Here is a 13,557-nt window from a genome sequence, read left to right on the forward strand (position 1 = left end):
AGAAACTCGCATTAACCCAAATTTAAACCATACATTATTCGATTTCGATTGGAATCCTGGATTCACCTCTGGACTCTCCTATGAAATCTTAAATTGATTCGACTATTGAATCACGCTATATGCCAGGTCAAAAAGCAGGTGACTTGGTCAAATTTCATAAAAAGGCCTATCTATAAATCTAGATTGGTTTTAAAACAGGTCAATGTATTTTTTCAAAATTGGTCACGGCCGTGTATGGTGCTGCAGTGCTTTTTAGTAAAATGGAGGACTTTCCAAAATACTTTGAATTTACATACATCACCGAAAGAAATTCCCATCTTAACATATCGGCCATTATCCAACATATATGACAATCCGAAGCTTGCAGGAGATGGCTGAGTTGTTACACTTGATCATGGCATAAGGGCATGTCACATATGAACGATTTCGTTCGCCGAAGCTAAACCCAAGAACAAATCTGGCAATTTTCGGTAATCGGTACAAGAACGGCAGCGCAACGGTATCACATCGTAAAAAATGGTATCACATCGCCAGGAATATCATTGGCGGAAACGGTATCAATTTTTGAACATGATCAAAATTTCTGTCGTTGCGCTACCGGGGCAGCAGTACTCCGGCATGGCTTCGTTAATCATAATGTTGGTAGAGCACCAGTCGGCCCCCGTAATGGATCGGCGGCTCCCCGGTGGCCCCAATGTGCACCGTACTGGTACAGATGTGATTCCGTATTTCAGCCGATATACTTACGATGTACTACCGTTCTTAGCGATGTGATACCGTACAACTGTAGTACAACGCTATAGCTCCGGTCAGCGTTAACACATTGTGAGAACAACGGCGGCGCTTCGATATAACCTCGCTGACAGAAAAGTGGAATGCTGGTAGCAAAGTAGCAAATCCGGCAGTACTAACGCCACGTTCCATTCCACTGGCGGAAAAACTACACATGGAAATGTTTACATGATAAAAAGAAAATGCACCCCCCCACACACACACACACATACACACCCCGAATTCTTTTCCAAAGATTACATATTATTTCAATATAGGAGTATCCTTTTTAAAAATAAAATAGGTCTAAAATGCACCACTTCGTAGATTTTCTTTCAAAATTTTCTTATGGGAGTACCGCCAACCCCCCTGCCAACACTTTATACAAAAAACGGTCTCAGGAAGGGACGCAAGTCAAAAGCCTATGCCTCTAAGTTACGCCCCTAGATCTGCACCTGAGATATAATTGAACATTTCGTTAGTCCGAACATAATCTCCATTAACCATGAAAACATTATTTTTATTTTTATTTCAGTCCGCAGTTCGATTTTGCAGACCTTGGATCAGAGCTATAAAAGCCGTTAGAGATCTACTGATCAGTATAGATGATCTGCCTGCGACCAGTGAGTGAATAATTAAAAAAAACAAATGTTTAAAAACAATATAAATCATGGTCCGTAAATTTCTAAATCTGGTCCGTAATGTCCCTAAATCTGGTCCGTAATGTCCCTAAATCTGGTCCGTAGTGTCTGGTCCGTAATGTCCATGGTCCGTAGTGTCCGTGACCCCCTGCGACTATCGTGTTAAGCTAAATTTGTCAAAGTCAAGCAACGAATTAGGCCCTTTCTATGTTTATGGATTTGAATCCAAATACATGATATGTTCTAGTTCCGATAACTATACAAATTAGTATTAGAGCTACATTATGAATAGCCTGTACTGAGGAAGTCGTGGAAACCGGTATTATAAATTCTGAAAATACAGGTGCCGGCTTTTATATGGTTAACCACGAATGTGTGACAGTGGCCTCCCCTATTTCTAAAGTTCACAATTTTGATGAACATTTCCTGCATATAATGCGTGATTGATTGGAAATTTAAACATTGATTGCATTCAGATAAAGGAAAATAGCCGGTAGGTTACTTTTGTAGAAGTAAAATAGGTATTTCATTTGAAGGTAAATTCTTACATGACAAATTGACATTGCCTAAGAAAGATCGTGGAGGTTGGAAAGCGGTGGGCTGTTGCTTTTTGCTATGGCCTCTGAAAAACAGTACCTGTCAACATTGGTCTTTATTTTCTATAAATTTATTCTATTACACTGAGTAAATTATACGTAAAACAGTAAATTTTACGTGAAAAACTACCAATTCTATTCTTCTAAAAAGATTTTCGGCATCATGGATATGAAATGTAATTTGACACTATCCACTTTCCTTGGTGTTTACACTCTTCTTCTTCCATATACTATGCTGGGGTCTTCAAAGAGCGTAAGTAGCTCAACGAGACTAGGCGTGGTGGTGGCGCAGTGTCTCAAATGTTAAAATTCGCACAGTGTCTCAAATGTTAAAATTCGCACAGTGTCTTAAATGTTAAATTTTTTAAAAACTATATACAGTGTCATGTCTGGCGAAGAAGTGTCAGGTTACTCAGCTAAAAGCAACCTGAATGCATCCATGGTGGGCGCAGATACTGTGCTAGCAGGTAAGAGGTTCCATTCACTCACTGTCCGTGGGAAGGAGTTTGCCAGTACCTGGTCTGTTATTCACTCCTGGAATAGCCGGTGTTGGCCCCTGGTTCGCGCATCACCACTTTGGAGGTACCTGTCTGCGATGATGTCTACAAAGTTATTGCGGATCATGTACATCATGGACAACCGGCTGTGTTTTCTATGCTGTTTGAGGGACTCCCAGTTAAGGTCTTTTACATACATGTGATAACGTCCCGGACGTCCAGGATTGTCCCGGAAATCGTATCTCTGTCACAGAGTCACGGAGGGTGCATGTTTGTCCCGGAAAGTCATAAGAAAAAAAGGGAAAAAAAATCTCAGAATCGATTATCTTAATTTTACCAATGTAAGTCAGCTATTTTGCCTGTCCGGGACACTGGTCGTAAAACACAGGACATGTTGACACTAATCCGTTAATCGGTACGAGTGTCGTCGAGGTCATCGTCAATCACCCGATAATTGATCTATTGGCCTATTGTTATGCTTAACGAGTCGGGGAGGGTTCTTGTATACAAATTCATTGTTTTCATATGGATTTGTTTGGTCTTATGAATGATAGCTTTTTATTCATGAATTGATATTTTTCACACATTTTACCGACAAACGAGCATGAAGGTAAGTTCAAAGAAAGTGACAAAATGAGTAAAAAAAACAAAATTAAAACACGGAAAACATCCCATATTCCATTCAAATTTCAAAGTCGATACGTCGTTATACTTTAAAAAACTTTAAACAACTTATGCGTCCATAAGGAATTTTAGTGTTTTGATTTTTTTTTCAAACTATCGTGTATTTTTACGCCGAAATAAAACTGACGATATGGGGTTTACAGGTGGTTATATATAGAGTGCTTTAATCACGTGACCATGGTAAGTCACGTGATCGCTTTATACACCCAATAGTTGACACGTCTCTATTAAAATTATATGCATCTCCAAACGGAAAAAAGCTCATCGACTGGAAAATCTTCTTGATCGTCTAGAAAATATTGTGTGTCATAAATTGCAAACGTTTTAAATATGATGAAAAAATAAATATTTTGTAACGCATATTCTTAAAAGCGCAGGAAAACAGGTGCCCGAATAGTTGTTTATTTCCTGTTTTGATGAAACCAAAAGTAGACTGCATATTCTCCTGGTTAGCACTTTATTTAAAGCAGGGTTTGACACTAACAGTAGTCCGGTAGTCCGGGACTACCAGATTTATGGTCGGACTACAAGACATTTTAAGTCGATTGTCCGTCGGACTACTAGAAGGAAGTAAATATCACATCAGTTAATTGAGCATAAAATCTTTATTACACTTAAACTTGCGTAAAACGTGATGTCAAGAAGCCGATTATCACCGGTAAACACTCATTGTAAAGCTTGTCGAAGATGGCCGAGCAGTTCCGGACAACAAGGACTGTTAACCAAATTTCGCGCGCATTTCGTATATAGCCTTTCGATCAATGTTTAAGTAGAATGTCAGTAGAATGTCTTTATTTAGAAAGGGAAAAACCATTTTCACACTCTATGGTGTGTTTTAATCGTCAGACATGTGCACCTCTGCTTAAATGTCAGCAAGGTAGATTTGGGTCCAAGTGGCAGATTTTCTAAATCCCTTGCATTTTCAGTCAAAAACAATGAAAGATATGATGCAGATAAACACTTGACAGTTGTTACCATTTTTAGATTTTCTGAAAATACGTCATGATTATTATGGTTTAGGGTATTGCCAAATGTCGGTGTTTATTTAAAGCAAACAGAAGGAACATTATGTCTGGCTTTTTATGAAATCTTTTAAACTGGCTTTTAGAAGAACAGCTGATAAATTAATCATACTGCCAAAACAGGTATAATGCAGTGTAAGTGCAGACGATGACAGAGTTGTGTGCTTTAATTTTCGCGCCAAAATGTAACATTTTATACATTGAAGCTAGGGCCAATAACAATAAACACCACGCCGATAGCGATAAGGCTACATGTACACCTACAGTGTCACATGACCACTTAATTAAGGACCTCCGACAAATACCCAGAAGCAGACGATAATAATACAAAAGTTATAAATGACAATCAGATAAAAAATGCATGGAACATGGTAAAACATAGCAATAAAACCAAGTATAACATTAAATAAGTTCATTATTATTAATTGTATGCAATGTATAATTCAGGTAGAAAAATGTCTAAACTTTAAAATAATTTATTTCTAGATAACATCGGAATTTTGTTACAGTACAATAACAGTCTCTATTTTAAAACTCAAATAATGGGAAACAAAACATGTGTTAATTTCCTATCCAAAAATCAACAAAAAAAGATGTTTGTATAGATCCATTGTCAAAACTCAATGGATTTCGCTGTTTTTCTTCCTTTTTCGATTCAGAATCACCTGTTTTATACAAGTGTAATGCATTATTATCATTATTTATATAACTACCTTATTGTTTCTCTCAATGAATAAATTTCCGTATTAAATGAAATGCAAAACTGTTTTAACAATCAGCATAGAAATTTTGAAACGACCATAGTACATTATACATGCAAAGGTTTTTACTTTGATTTGCGTCATTTTAAAATATGATTTTGTTTTATCTATACGTATATACTTTTTGTGACCTTAAGCTATATATCAGATATTTAATTAAATTTAATAAAGAATTTAACTCGCATAAAATGAGGTGTCTTTTTAACTAATATGTCAAACAAACTTAAATGCAAATGTATATATGCCTCGGTTTTAAAACTTTTCGCACAATAAGGAGACAAATTTCAAAATCAAACTAAATCGCAAGATATCATCAATATTGTACACTAATTCTCATAATGATATTTCTTATTTTAAGGCTATTAAAACGGAAATATACGTATATTATGTACGTTTACATTAAGATATTTTGAGAATTGAATTAGTCTACTAAACAGTCCCTTGTTATCAATTATAATTTTAGCAGCATAAAGGGAAAATGTCAGTATTTCGGATTTCTTAAACTGTCTTTACTATCTCTCAATTATGAGACATAATTTGTGTTAAATATATATAACAGCGTAATTACACTACTGTTGATATGTGAGGATTGTCGGAGGTCATGGCGGATAGCAACGGCAACTGATAAGCCCTGCCTAATCTGGACGCTAGTTTGAGTGACAGGCAGCGTCATGTTAATTGTTATCTTACTCCCATACAAAAAATAATTAATAACACTTTCGGAATTTATTTCATCATGTTTTTTAAGTATTATATGATATGTTGTTTAGGTTAACAAAGAATACTGAATAGTAGGATGCCAATAATCAAATATTGCTTATCAGTTTGATGTCTGTCATTTGTGCCATAACTTAACAACGATCTCAGTCGAGGTGTTTTAGTGTCAAGTGATTTATTGCAACATTTTCCTGAAAGTGACAGATTATGGGGTATTTTAGCATGGTTTTTAGATTTTTTATCAGAGGTATTTTAGCATAGTTTTTAGCATTTTTTTGGGTTTTAAAATTAAATTTAAAGGCCAAAAATTGTTTTGAAGAATGTGGAAATTTTAAGATTGAGACAGATAAAAATCATGACCAATCAAAGGGTTATACTGACAATGTTCTAAGAAGGCTAAGTCTCACAAAACACTGAAGGAATCCGTTGCAGGCTTGCATTTTTATGGACTACCAGAGTTTTTGCTGGACTACCCAGATTTGGGATCCAGTAGTCCGAGGGACTACCTTGTGAAAAATGTTAGAGTCTAACCCTGTAAAGCCTGGGCAAATATCTGGCAGAAAAAACCAAACCATGTCAAGTAAAAAATATGTCTTGGCAGTCAAAATAGGTACATTTTCCCGATATTAAAAACGACTAAAATAGCCCCAGATATGCTCTAAAATGGACCACAGACATTCCCCATTAAAAAAAATGGGGGGGGGGCATGCCCCCGGACCCCCCTAGTGTGCGTTGACATTACGACGAGTGTCCCGGAATCGACCCAAGAAATTATTACATGTATGTCTTTTTATCATGTTGGAGACGCATCCTGGGGTCTTTGTAGAATAGTCGTTGAAGACAAAGCGGGCTGCTCTACGCTGGACCTGCTCAATGGCTTTGATGTGGTTTTGCAGGTGTTGGTCCCAGACGGTGGCTGCATTTTCAAGTGAGGGGCGGACCATGGCCTTGTATGAAGCTTTCTTGACAGGTGGCGTGCATTCCCTCAGGTTTCTGCGTAGGAATCCCAGTGTCCGGTTGGCCTTGCATGTGATGTTGACTATGTGCTTCTCCCAGGTGAGGCTTTCAGTGATGGTTACTCCAAGGTATTTGCTGGCGTCAACTACTTCAAGTGTGTGGCCATGGAGACTGTATTTGGTGTCTATGATTTTTCGACAACAAGGGGCGATTCTGATGACATCACACTTAGTGGGGTTGAAGCTCATTTGCCACTTTTCTTCCTACTTTTCCAGTGCCGTGAGGTCTTCCTGGAGGAATTGTACATCATGGTCGTTCTCGATCACCTTGAAGACTGCACTGTCGTTAGCAAATAACTTAGATGATGATGATTTGATCATGTCTGGGAGGTCATTGATGAAGGCTAAAAACAACAGAGGACCAAGGACTGTCCCTTGCGGAACGCCGGATACTACATCTGCTGTTCCTGACTTGGCACCATCAAGAACAACTTGTTGTTTTTTGTTACTTAGGAATGACTATACCCATCTCTTGATGTTTCCCCTAACACCGTAGTGGTCCAACTTGTGCAGTAGGCGGGCATGGGGGACTCTGTCAGCCTCTGCGGCTGATCAGTGGAAAGAAGAATTGCGACCACCGTATTATTTTGAGGTGTAAACACTGCAGAAACCAACGTATCTAGACTTGATTTATTAAATTAATTAAATACTTTTCTAAATTATTAATTTAACTCATTTGACTTTTTGTCCCAATATCTTTTTTTACTTTTCTTTATGAATATTTCAAATAACTTCTCTTAACCTTTTTGACATTTTTTAACCCCCAGTTTGATAAAAAAAAGGCTAGCTTCATGATTTTATATTTGTTATATAATAAACAATTTAATGAAACTGGTACATGCAAAACACAATTAATATGTACCACAACTTTTGAAATAATGACAGAAAAAATCTTCACACTAAAAGGTACTCAATATCTTCATCACAATAATCGATTAAGTTTCGTGGCCTAGTGGTTAAGCACCCGCCTACAGAGCAGGTGAAACCTCGGGGGAATTGAGCGCGGAATAAGGGTTACATCCTTGGCAGAATTACACTATTTCCTAAAGACACTTGGAAAAGCAGCAGAGTAACCATGGAAATTGGAAGTTCTGCGTGAAATGGACTAAAGAATTTAAATGACAGAAATGCTCTAGAAATGCTCTTTGCTACTGAGAGAAATTTTAGATAGGTTAGGATAGCTGGAATCTCTAGCATTAGGTCACTTTTAGAAAACTGTGGAATAAAACTCATTTACTTCTTGTTTTCTTTATTTTGCAGATTTCAATCAATTTCACGATTTAAGACAAAACTAACAGGTGTTGCAGTTTGTATTCAATGTTGTTTTTATTTTAGATTGTATTTTTTTTTCTTTTCAGAGATGGATCGCTGGCCAGATATTCCACCACCTCCTGATCCAAATGTTATATTTGAACAGTTCAGACTGGATCTTCCTCCAACCCCAGGTCTTATTAATCCTGGTGAACAACTGTCAAATAATGCTACAGATCTTGGACAGAACAAAAATCAACAAGCAAAACAGCAGGGACAATTTATGTCTCAGAATTGGCAACAACAGGACTTTACCACAGGATCAGGATATCAATACCCGCAAGAAAGATCAACGTTCCAGCAAATGCAACATTTTGGTCCACCAACAAACTTTAATAATGCAGGTCAACTTTCGAGCTATGATATGTTTGGCCAGCAAACATTAAATTCAAGAAACTATGGTTTCCAGCAATCTGAGTTGTCAAGTATGAGTGGGCAGTGTAGCTTTAATTTACAAAATCAGCCAGATAAACCTTCCTTTGATAGTCTGAACAACTCTGTCCCTAACTCAGGCGTATCTCAGTATCAGAATCTGCAATATACTCCAGAAGAAAATCAATGCTCGACATCAGTGGAAGACTTTGAATTACCATATCAGACACAATCTGCCAATACAGGCTCTTTTGCAGGTGTACCATCACAGTACCACACTTTCACAGATGATCCAGTAGATTCATCACGAGTGAATGTTGATAATGAAAATGTAGCTGAAAAAAGTGATGGAAATCAATGGTACGATCCTTTGCAGGCATCAGGCGATGATATGTCCATAAGTGATTATTCTGATCAGGAGAGAGAAGATCATACTACCATGCCTACTGTGATAGATTACCAACATGGTAAGGTTAGTATTGTTCCTGAATATGGGTCTGAAATATGTATGGGTCCTCAGTTCCAGAAAGATGTACACAAAGCAAAGATAGTTGATCAGCATGGTCAGGCAGATAATGATATTGAGTATGAAGCAGACATGAATAACCCTCTGCACTTTCAGAAAGAAGAACATGAACCAAAGACTGTTGAAGATTTCTATACAAAGGCCAAAATGTTATTGCCTCTTGGTAAGGATCACCAAGCTGAAACTAAATCCAACAAACAGCTACAGAAGGTCAAACAGACAGATAATGAATCACCAGAAAAGACTAATGAGTTGAAACTTGTTACAGAAAATGTTATAAAGGAACTGGCAGCCAGTGTTAACTTGCTGTCCAAACTTCAGGAGGCAAAAAAGGTACATGTACCAGAGGTGGAAAAGGTGACATGCACTGATAAATCTGCAGGGGAATGGACGAAAGAAAAAGACAAGCCAAGAGAGGTGAAAAAAGAAGTGGTAGAAAAGCAACACGCAGTTACTGAAGTTCATTCAGAAATAACAGATGATAGTGGTAATTGAATCTCATTTTATTAGAAAATATGTCTAACTCTTTTACACTTGAAAATGGATTTATAATTTTGATGGATGCCCTTTTTTATAAAAAAAAATACATGCTTATAAAAACATTAGGATTTAGCTAGAGGATATTGGAGGGTGTTGCACCCTGTCCTTTTTTGGTAGCACCTGTCTGCCCTCATGGGGACCAGAATGTGCACCCTCCTGCCTTCAAAGAATTAAATGCTTAAGCACCTTTAAGGTACTCGAATATTTTTTATTGTTTTGGTTAAAATTGTATTAAAACAAACTTTACATATTTGGTAGTTAAATCCTTATATTACTTCAAATAAGCACAATTTTCTTAACATTTTCTATGAAATTCATAATGCTTTAATTATTTATTGCCACATACAATGCGCCATTGTGTCCCTCAGCATTCTGTCCCTTTTCTGTAGCACCTTATCATTTTTAAAACCTGGCTAAACCCCTAAAACATACCAGAAATCTTCTGAATTATAGAATGTTCTTGATTTTGATTATTGAAATGATTTTTTTATAAATTTTACTAAAAAAACAACTTGTAATTTAGTTGGTCTCTTACATATCCTTTACATTAATTTTGAAACAATATGAAGCTAACTGCTGTTTTGACTTTATTGTTTGTTGTCATGGAGAAAGTTCCTAAATGAGGATTTGTTGTGATTTCAGATGGGGACCCAGAACACGTGCAGGCCCAGATTTTCCTTGGCAACTTGGCTCCCAGCACAACTTTGGTAGGTCTATAATGCACTGGCTTAAAATATGAAAATATGAAAACATTTTGGCTGTCTGTCTGTGTGTTTTTTAGCCCTTAACAAATCTAACCACAACAACAAGATGTTATCACTACACGCTTTTGTTGTTATTGTCAAAATTGTTTTGAAACCTGAATACGATATTATTTCGGGAGTGAATAACTTTACTTATCAGCAATATTAAAAAGAAGGTAAGGTCACTTGGCAAATGGAACAATTTTGTTGACTGTTACAAAGAGTTGTGAAGTTCAAATGTGGCTTCTGAAATCCAGGCTTGTATATTTATATTAACTTAAATTACCAGCACTATCAAACAGAAGGAAGAGTAACTGGGTAAAATGTATTCATTTGCTGACTGTAACCAAGAGTTGTGAATTTAAAATTATGTGCCTTTTGAAATCCGGGTTCGTTAATATTTATTTTTAGTAGGGATAAATTGATGACTGATTATTGTTAAAGACTGAGGTCATTGATAATCATGGCAACATCCAGGTGTTGGTGTCGCATGCAAGAAGTGAAGAGCAATGTTGTAAATCCTTTGGTATTCAGTTGGAAATAAACAAAACACAAAATAAGATTTTTGCATTCATGTTCATTTACTGAAGTGCACTTGTAAACATCAAAATACTTATAATTAAATCTTTATTCTTTTAAACCACTATGTTTTTTAACATTGTTTATCTTTTCATATTTTGATATTGATTGCATATTTGAAAATTGATCAAGAATGCTTGACTACCTTAATTAATTCCAATGCTTTAGTGTATTTCTGACCGCTTTTTAGTCTCTTATAATTTGTTTGTTTTTACATGTATTCCAGGGTGAGATTCGTCGGCTGTTGAAGGGTTATGAGGTTCAGGTCTGGCAAGCTTACCTGCCTGACAAGGTTGACAATGTGTAAGTCAAAGTAATATTAGTATGTCTAACAAACCCACCTGCCTGAAACGCTGGACCTTGTGTAAGTCATATTCTATTAGTATGTCTGGCAAGCTGACCTGCCTGAAACGCTGGACCTTGTGTTAGTCATATTCTATAAATGTGTCTGGCAAGCCTACCTGCCTGAAATGCGGGACAATGTGTAAGTCAAATTCCATAAGTATGTCCAGAAAGCTGACCTGCCTGAAATGCTGCACCTTGTAATAGTCAGAGTCTATTAGTATGTCTGGCAAGCCTACATGCCTGAAACGCTGGACCTTGTGTTAGTCAGAGTGTATAAGTGTGTCTGGCAAGCCTACCTGCCTGAAACACTGGACCTGTGTTAGTCAGATTCTATTAGTATGTCTGGCAAGCCTACATGCCTGAAACGCTGGACCTTGTGTTAGTCAGAGTCTATAAGTGTGCCTGGCAAGCTGACCTGCCTGAAACACTGGACCTTGTGTAAGTCAAATTCTTTTAGTATGTCCGGCAAGCCTACATGCCTGAAACACTTGACCTTGTGTTAGTCAGAGTCTATTAGTTTGTTTGGCAAGCTTACATGCCTGAAATGCTGGACCTTGTGTAAATCAGAGTCTATTAGTATGTCTGGCAAGCCTACATGCCTAAAATGCTGGACCTTGTGTTAGTCAGAGTCTATTAGTATGTCTGGCAAACCCACCTGCCTAAAATGCTGGACCTTGTGTTAGTCAGAGTCTATTAGTATGTCTGGCAAGCTTACATGCCTGAAATGCTGGACCTTGTGTTAGTCAGAGTCTATTAGTATGTCTGGCAAACCCACCTGCCTAAAATGCTGGACCTTGTGTTAGTCAGAGTCTATTAGTATGTCTGGCAAGCTGACCTGCCTGAAACGCTGCACCTTGTGTAAATCAGAGTCTATTAGTATGTCTGGCAAGCCTACATGCCTGAAATGCTGGACCTTGTGATAGTCAGAGTCTATTAGTATGTCTCATAGTTATAAAAATTGCAATGACAGTTGAAAGGCAATTTGATAAGGTGTGAAAAAACGTTTATCACTATTTATGCATGACCGATAATAGTTGATAAGAGCATTTGAGAAGATAATTATGAGAAGTTAATGACGAGAAGTTATTTGATACAAATGTAAATGAGTATTAAAAATATGAATAAACACTACCATATTGATCAAACATCAGAATCTCTGAAACGCGACACATAATCAGTGTCTTAGTAAACATCATGTCTATTTATTGATTTCCGTTAGATGCGCATTTGTGAAAATGTCAACACTGAAGGAAGCCAAATGTTTCATCCTTGAATCTGATGACACAATGTTAAGGGGAAAACAACTGGACATTCGTTTTGCTGCGGCGCAAGATTTTGATGACTACAAAGTGGGAAAACCACCCAGAAGTTCTGGTAAGGCTAATGAATTTATGATTAGTTTATATCAGGATTTGATTTCTCTAATATGTGTCTGATCTAAGTCTTTGATAACAGGGTAAATCTCACTTTATTTGTTATGATATGAATATGTATGGAATTTCAACTGACATGTTGGTTTTTTCAACCTAAAATGCTGACTTAATGAGCTTTAATTTCAGCTCAGAAACAAAAGCCTGAGAAGCAGACGCCAGGTCCTATGAAAAAGCCTGTTGTGGAGGAACAGGTGAAGACTCAATTCTAATTCATTAGTTAAAGCTGCACTCTCTCAGATTGACCCTTTTGGCAATTTCTTTTTTGTTTGTTTTGGAATGACCAAATATTTGTATAAATGTCTGGAAGCCATTTATTTTGTATACAAGACTGCTAACAAAAGATCAGATCGCAGTTTTTCATATTTATTTCGAAAATTGATATTTTATGGCTAAAAGAAAATTTGAAATTTTCAGCAGTTTCTCAAATGATTGCGATGTGTTGTATTGTGAGTTATCTTATATGACTGAATAAATTGCATTGATACATAAATCAGCTGATTCTGAAACAAAAACTAAAAAAAAAAAATGTCAAAACTGTCAATCTGTAAGAGTGCAGCTTTAAAAATACGTATGAGGCTGACTAAACAGATATATGGACTTAAATTTTTGTAAATAAAATATTGATTCTTATATATGTGTGTTCATCAACGCCCAGCAGCAATTTTGCAAACTCATGAAGCTGACGCTAGCATGAACGCACATAAAGTAAGAATCGCACCTTATATTTACATTAAGCCCTTATAACTTTATTTCTTTTTTGTGGTTAAAATGATTTGGTTGTAATAGTTTTTGTGTTTATCAAGAAAAAAATTGAGACATTCGAATCCATGTTTTACATATGCATGACCCAGGTCATTCTTGCGAAACTCCATATACAAAGGTTAAGAAAGGTTGACCAGTTCATGCAATATGAACGTGAATTCCATCGTAGAGAAAATCAAGTGCGAATGTAAATATAATATCAATTTCCACAGGGATATCAAGCAAGGATTTGTGTTTTTAT

The 13,557-nt window shown here is 36.7% G+C and overlaps 1 protein-coding gene across 3 annotated transcripts in view; it reads left to right on the plus strand.

Moving 5' to 3' along the window:
• Window positions 1–1,802: 1,802 nt before the first annotated feature.
• LOC128218801 (uncharacterized) overlaps window positions 1,803–13,557 on the plus strand; it is a 65,844-nt gene continuing 54,089 nt past the window's right edge. For all 3 annotated transcript variants that reach the window (XR_008258468.1, XR_008258469.1, XM_052926497.1), the window contains exons 1-6: window positions 1,803–1,905; window positions 8,064–9,401; window positions 10,097–10,161; window positions 11,003–11,079; window positions 12,341–12,495; window positions 12,681–12,745. Coding sequence is in view for 1 of the 3 variants with exons in the window: in XM_052926497.1 (XP_052782457.1) it covers window positions 8,066–9,401; window positions 10,097–10,161; window positions 11,003–11,079; window positions 12,341–12,495; window positions 12,681–12,745 (1,698 nt within the window). In the remaining 2 variants the exon portion in view is untranslated. The remainder of the gene's footprint in view (window positions 1,906–8,063; window positions 9,402–10,096; window positions 10,162–11,002; window positions 11,080–12,340; window positions 12,496–12,680; window positions 12,746–13,557) is intronic.

This window comes from Mya arenaria, chromosome 15, assembly GCF_026914265.1.
Source record: "Mya arenaria isolate MELC-2E11 chromosome 15, ASM2691426v1".
Classification (NCBI taxonomy): domain Eukaryota; kingdom Metazoa; phylum Mollusca; class Bivalvia; order Myida; family Myidae; genus Mya; species Mya arenaria.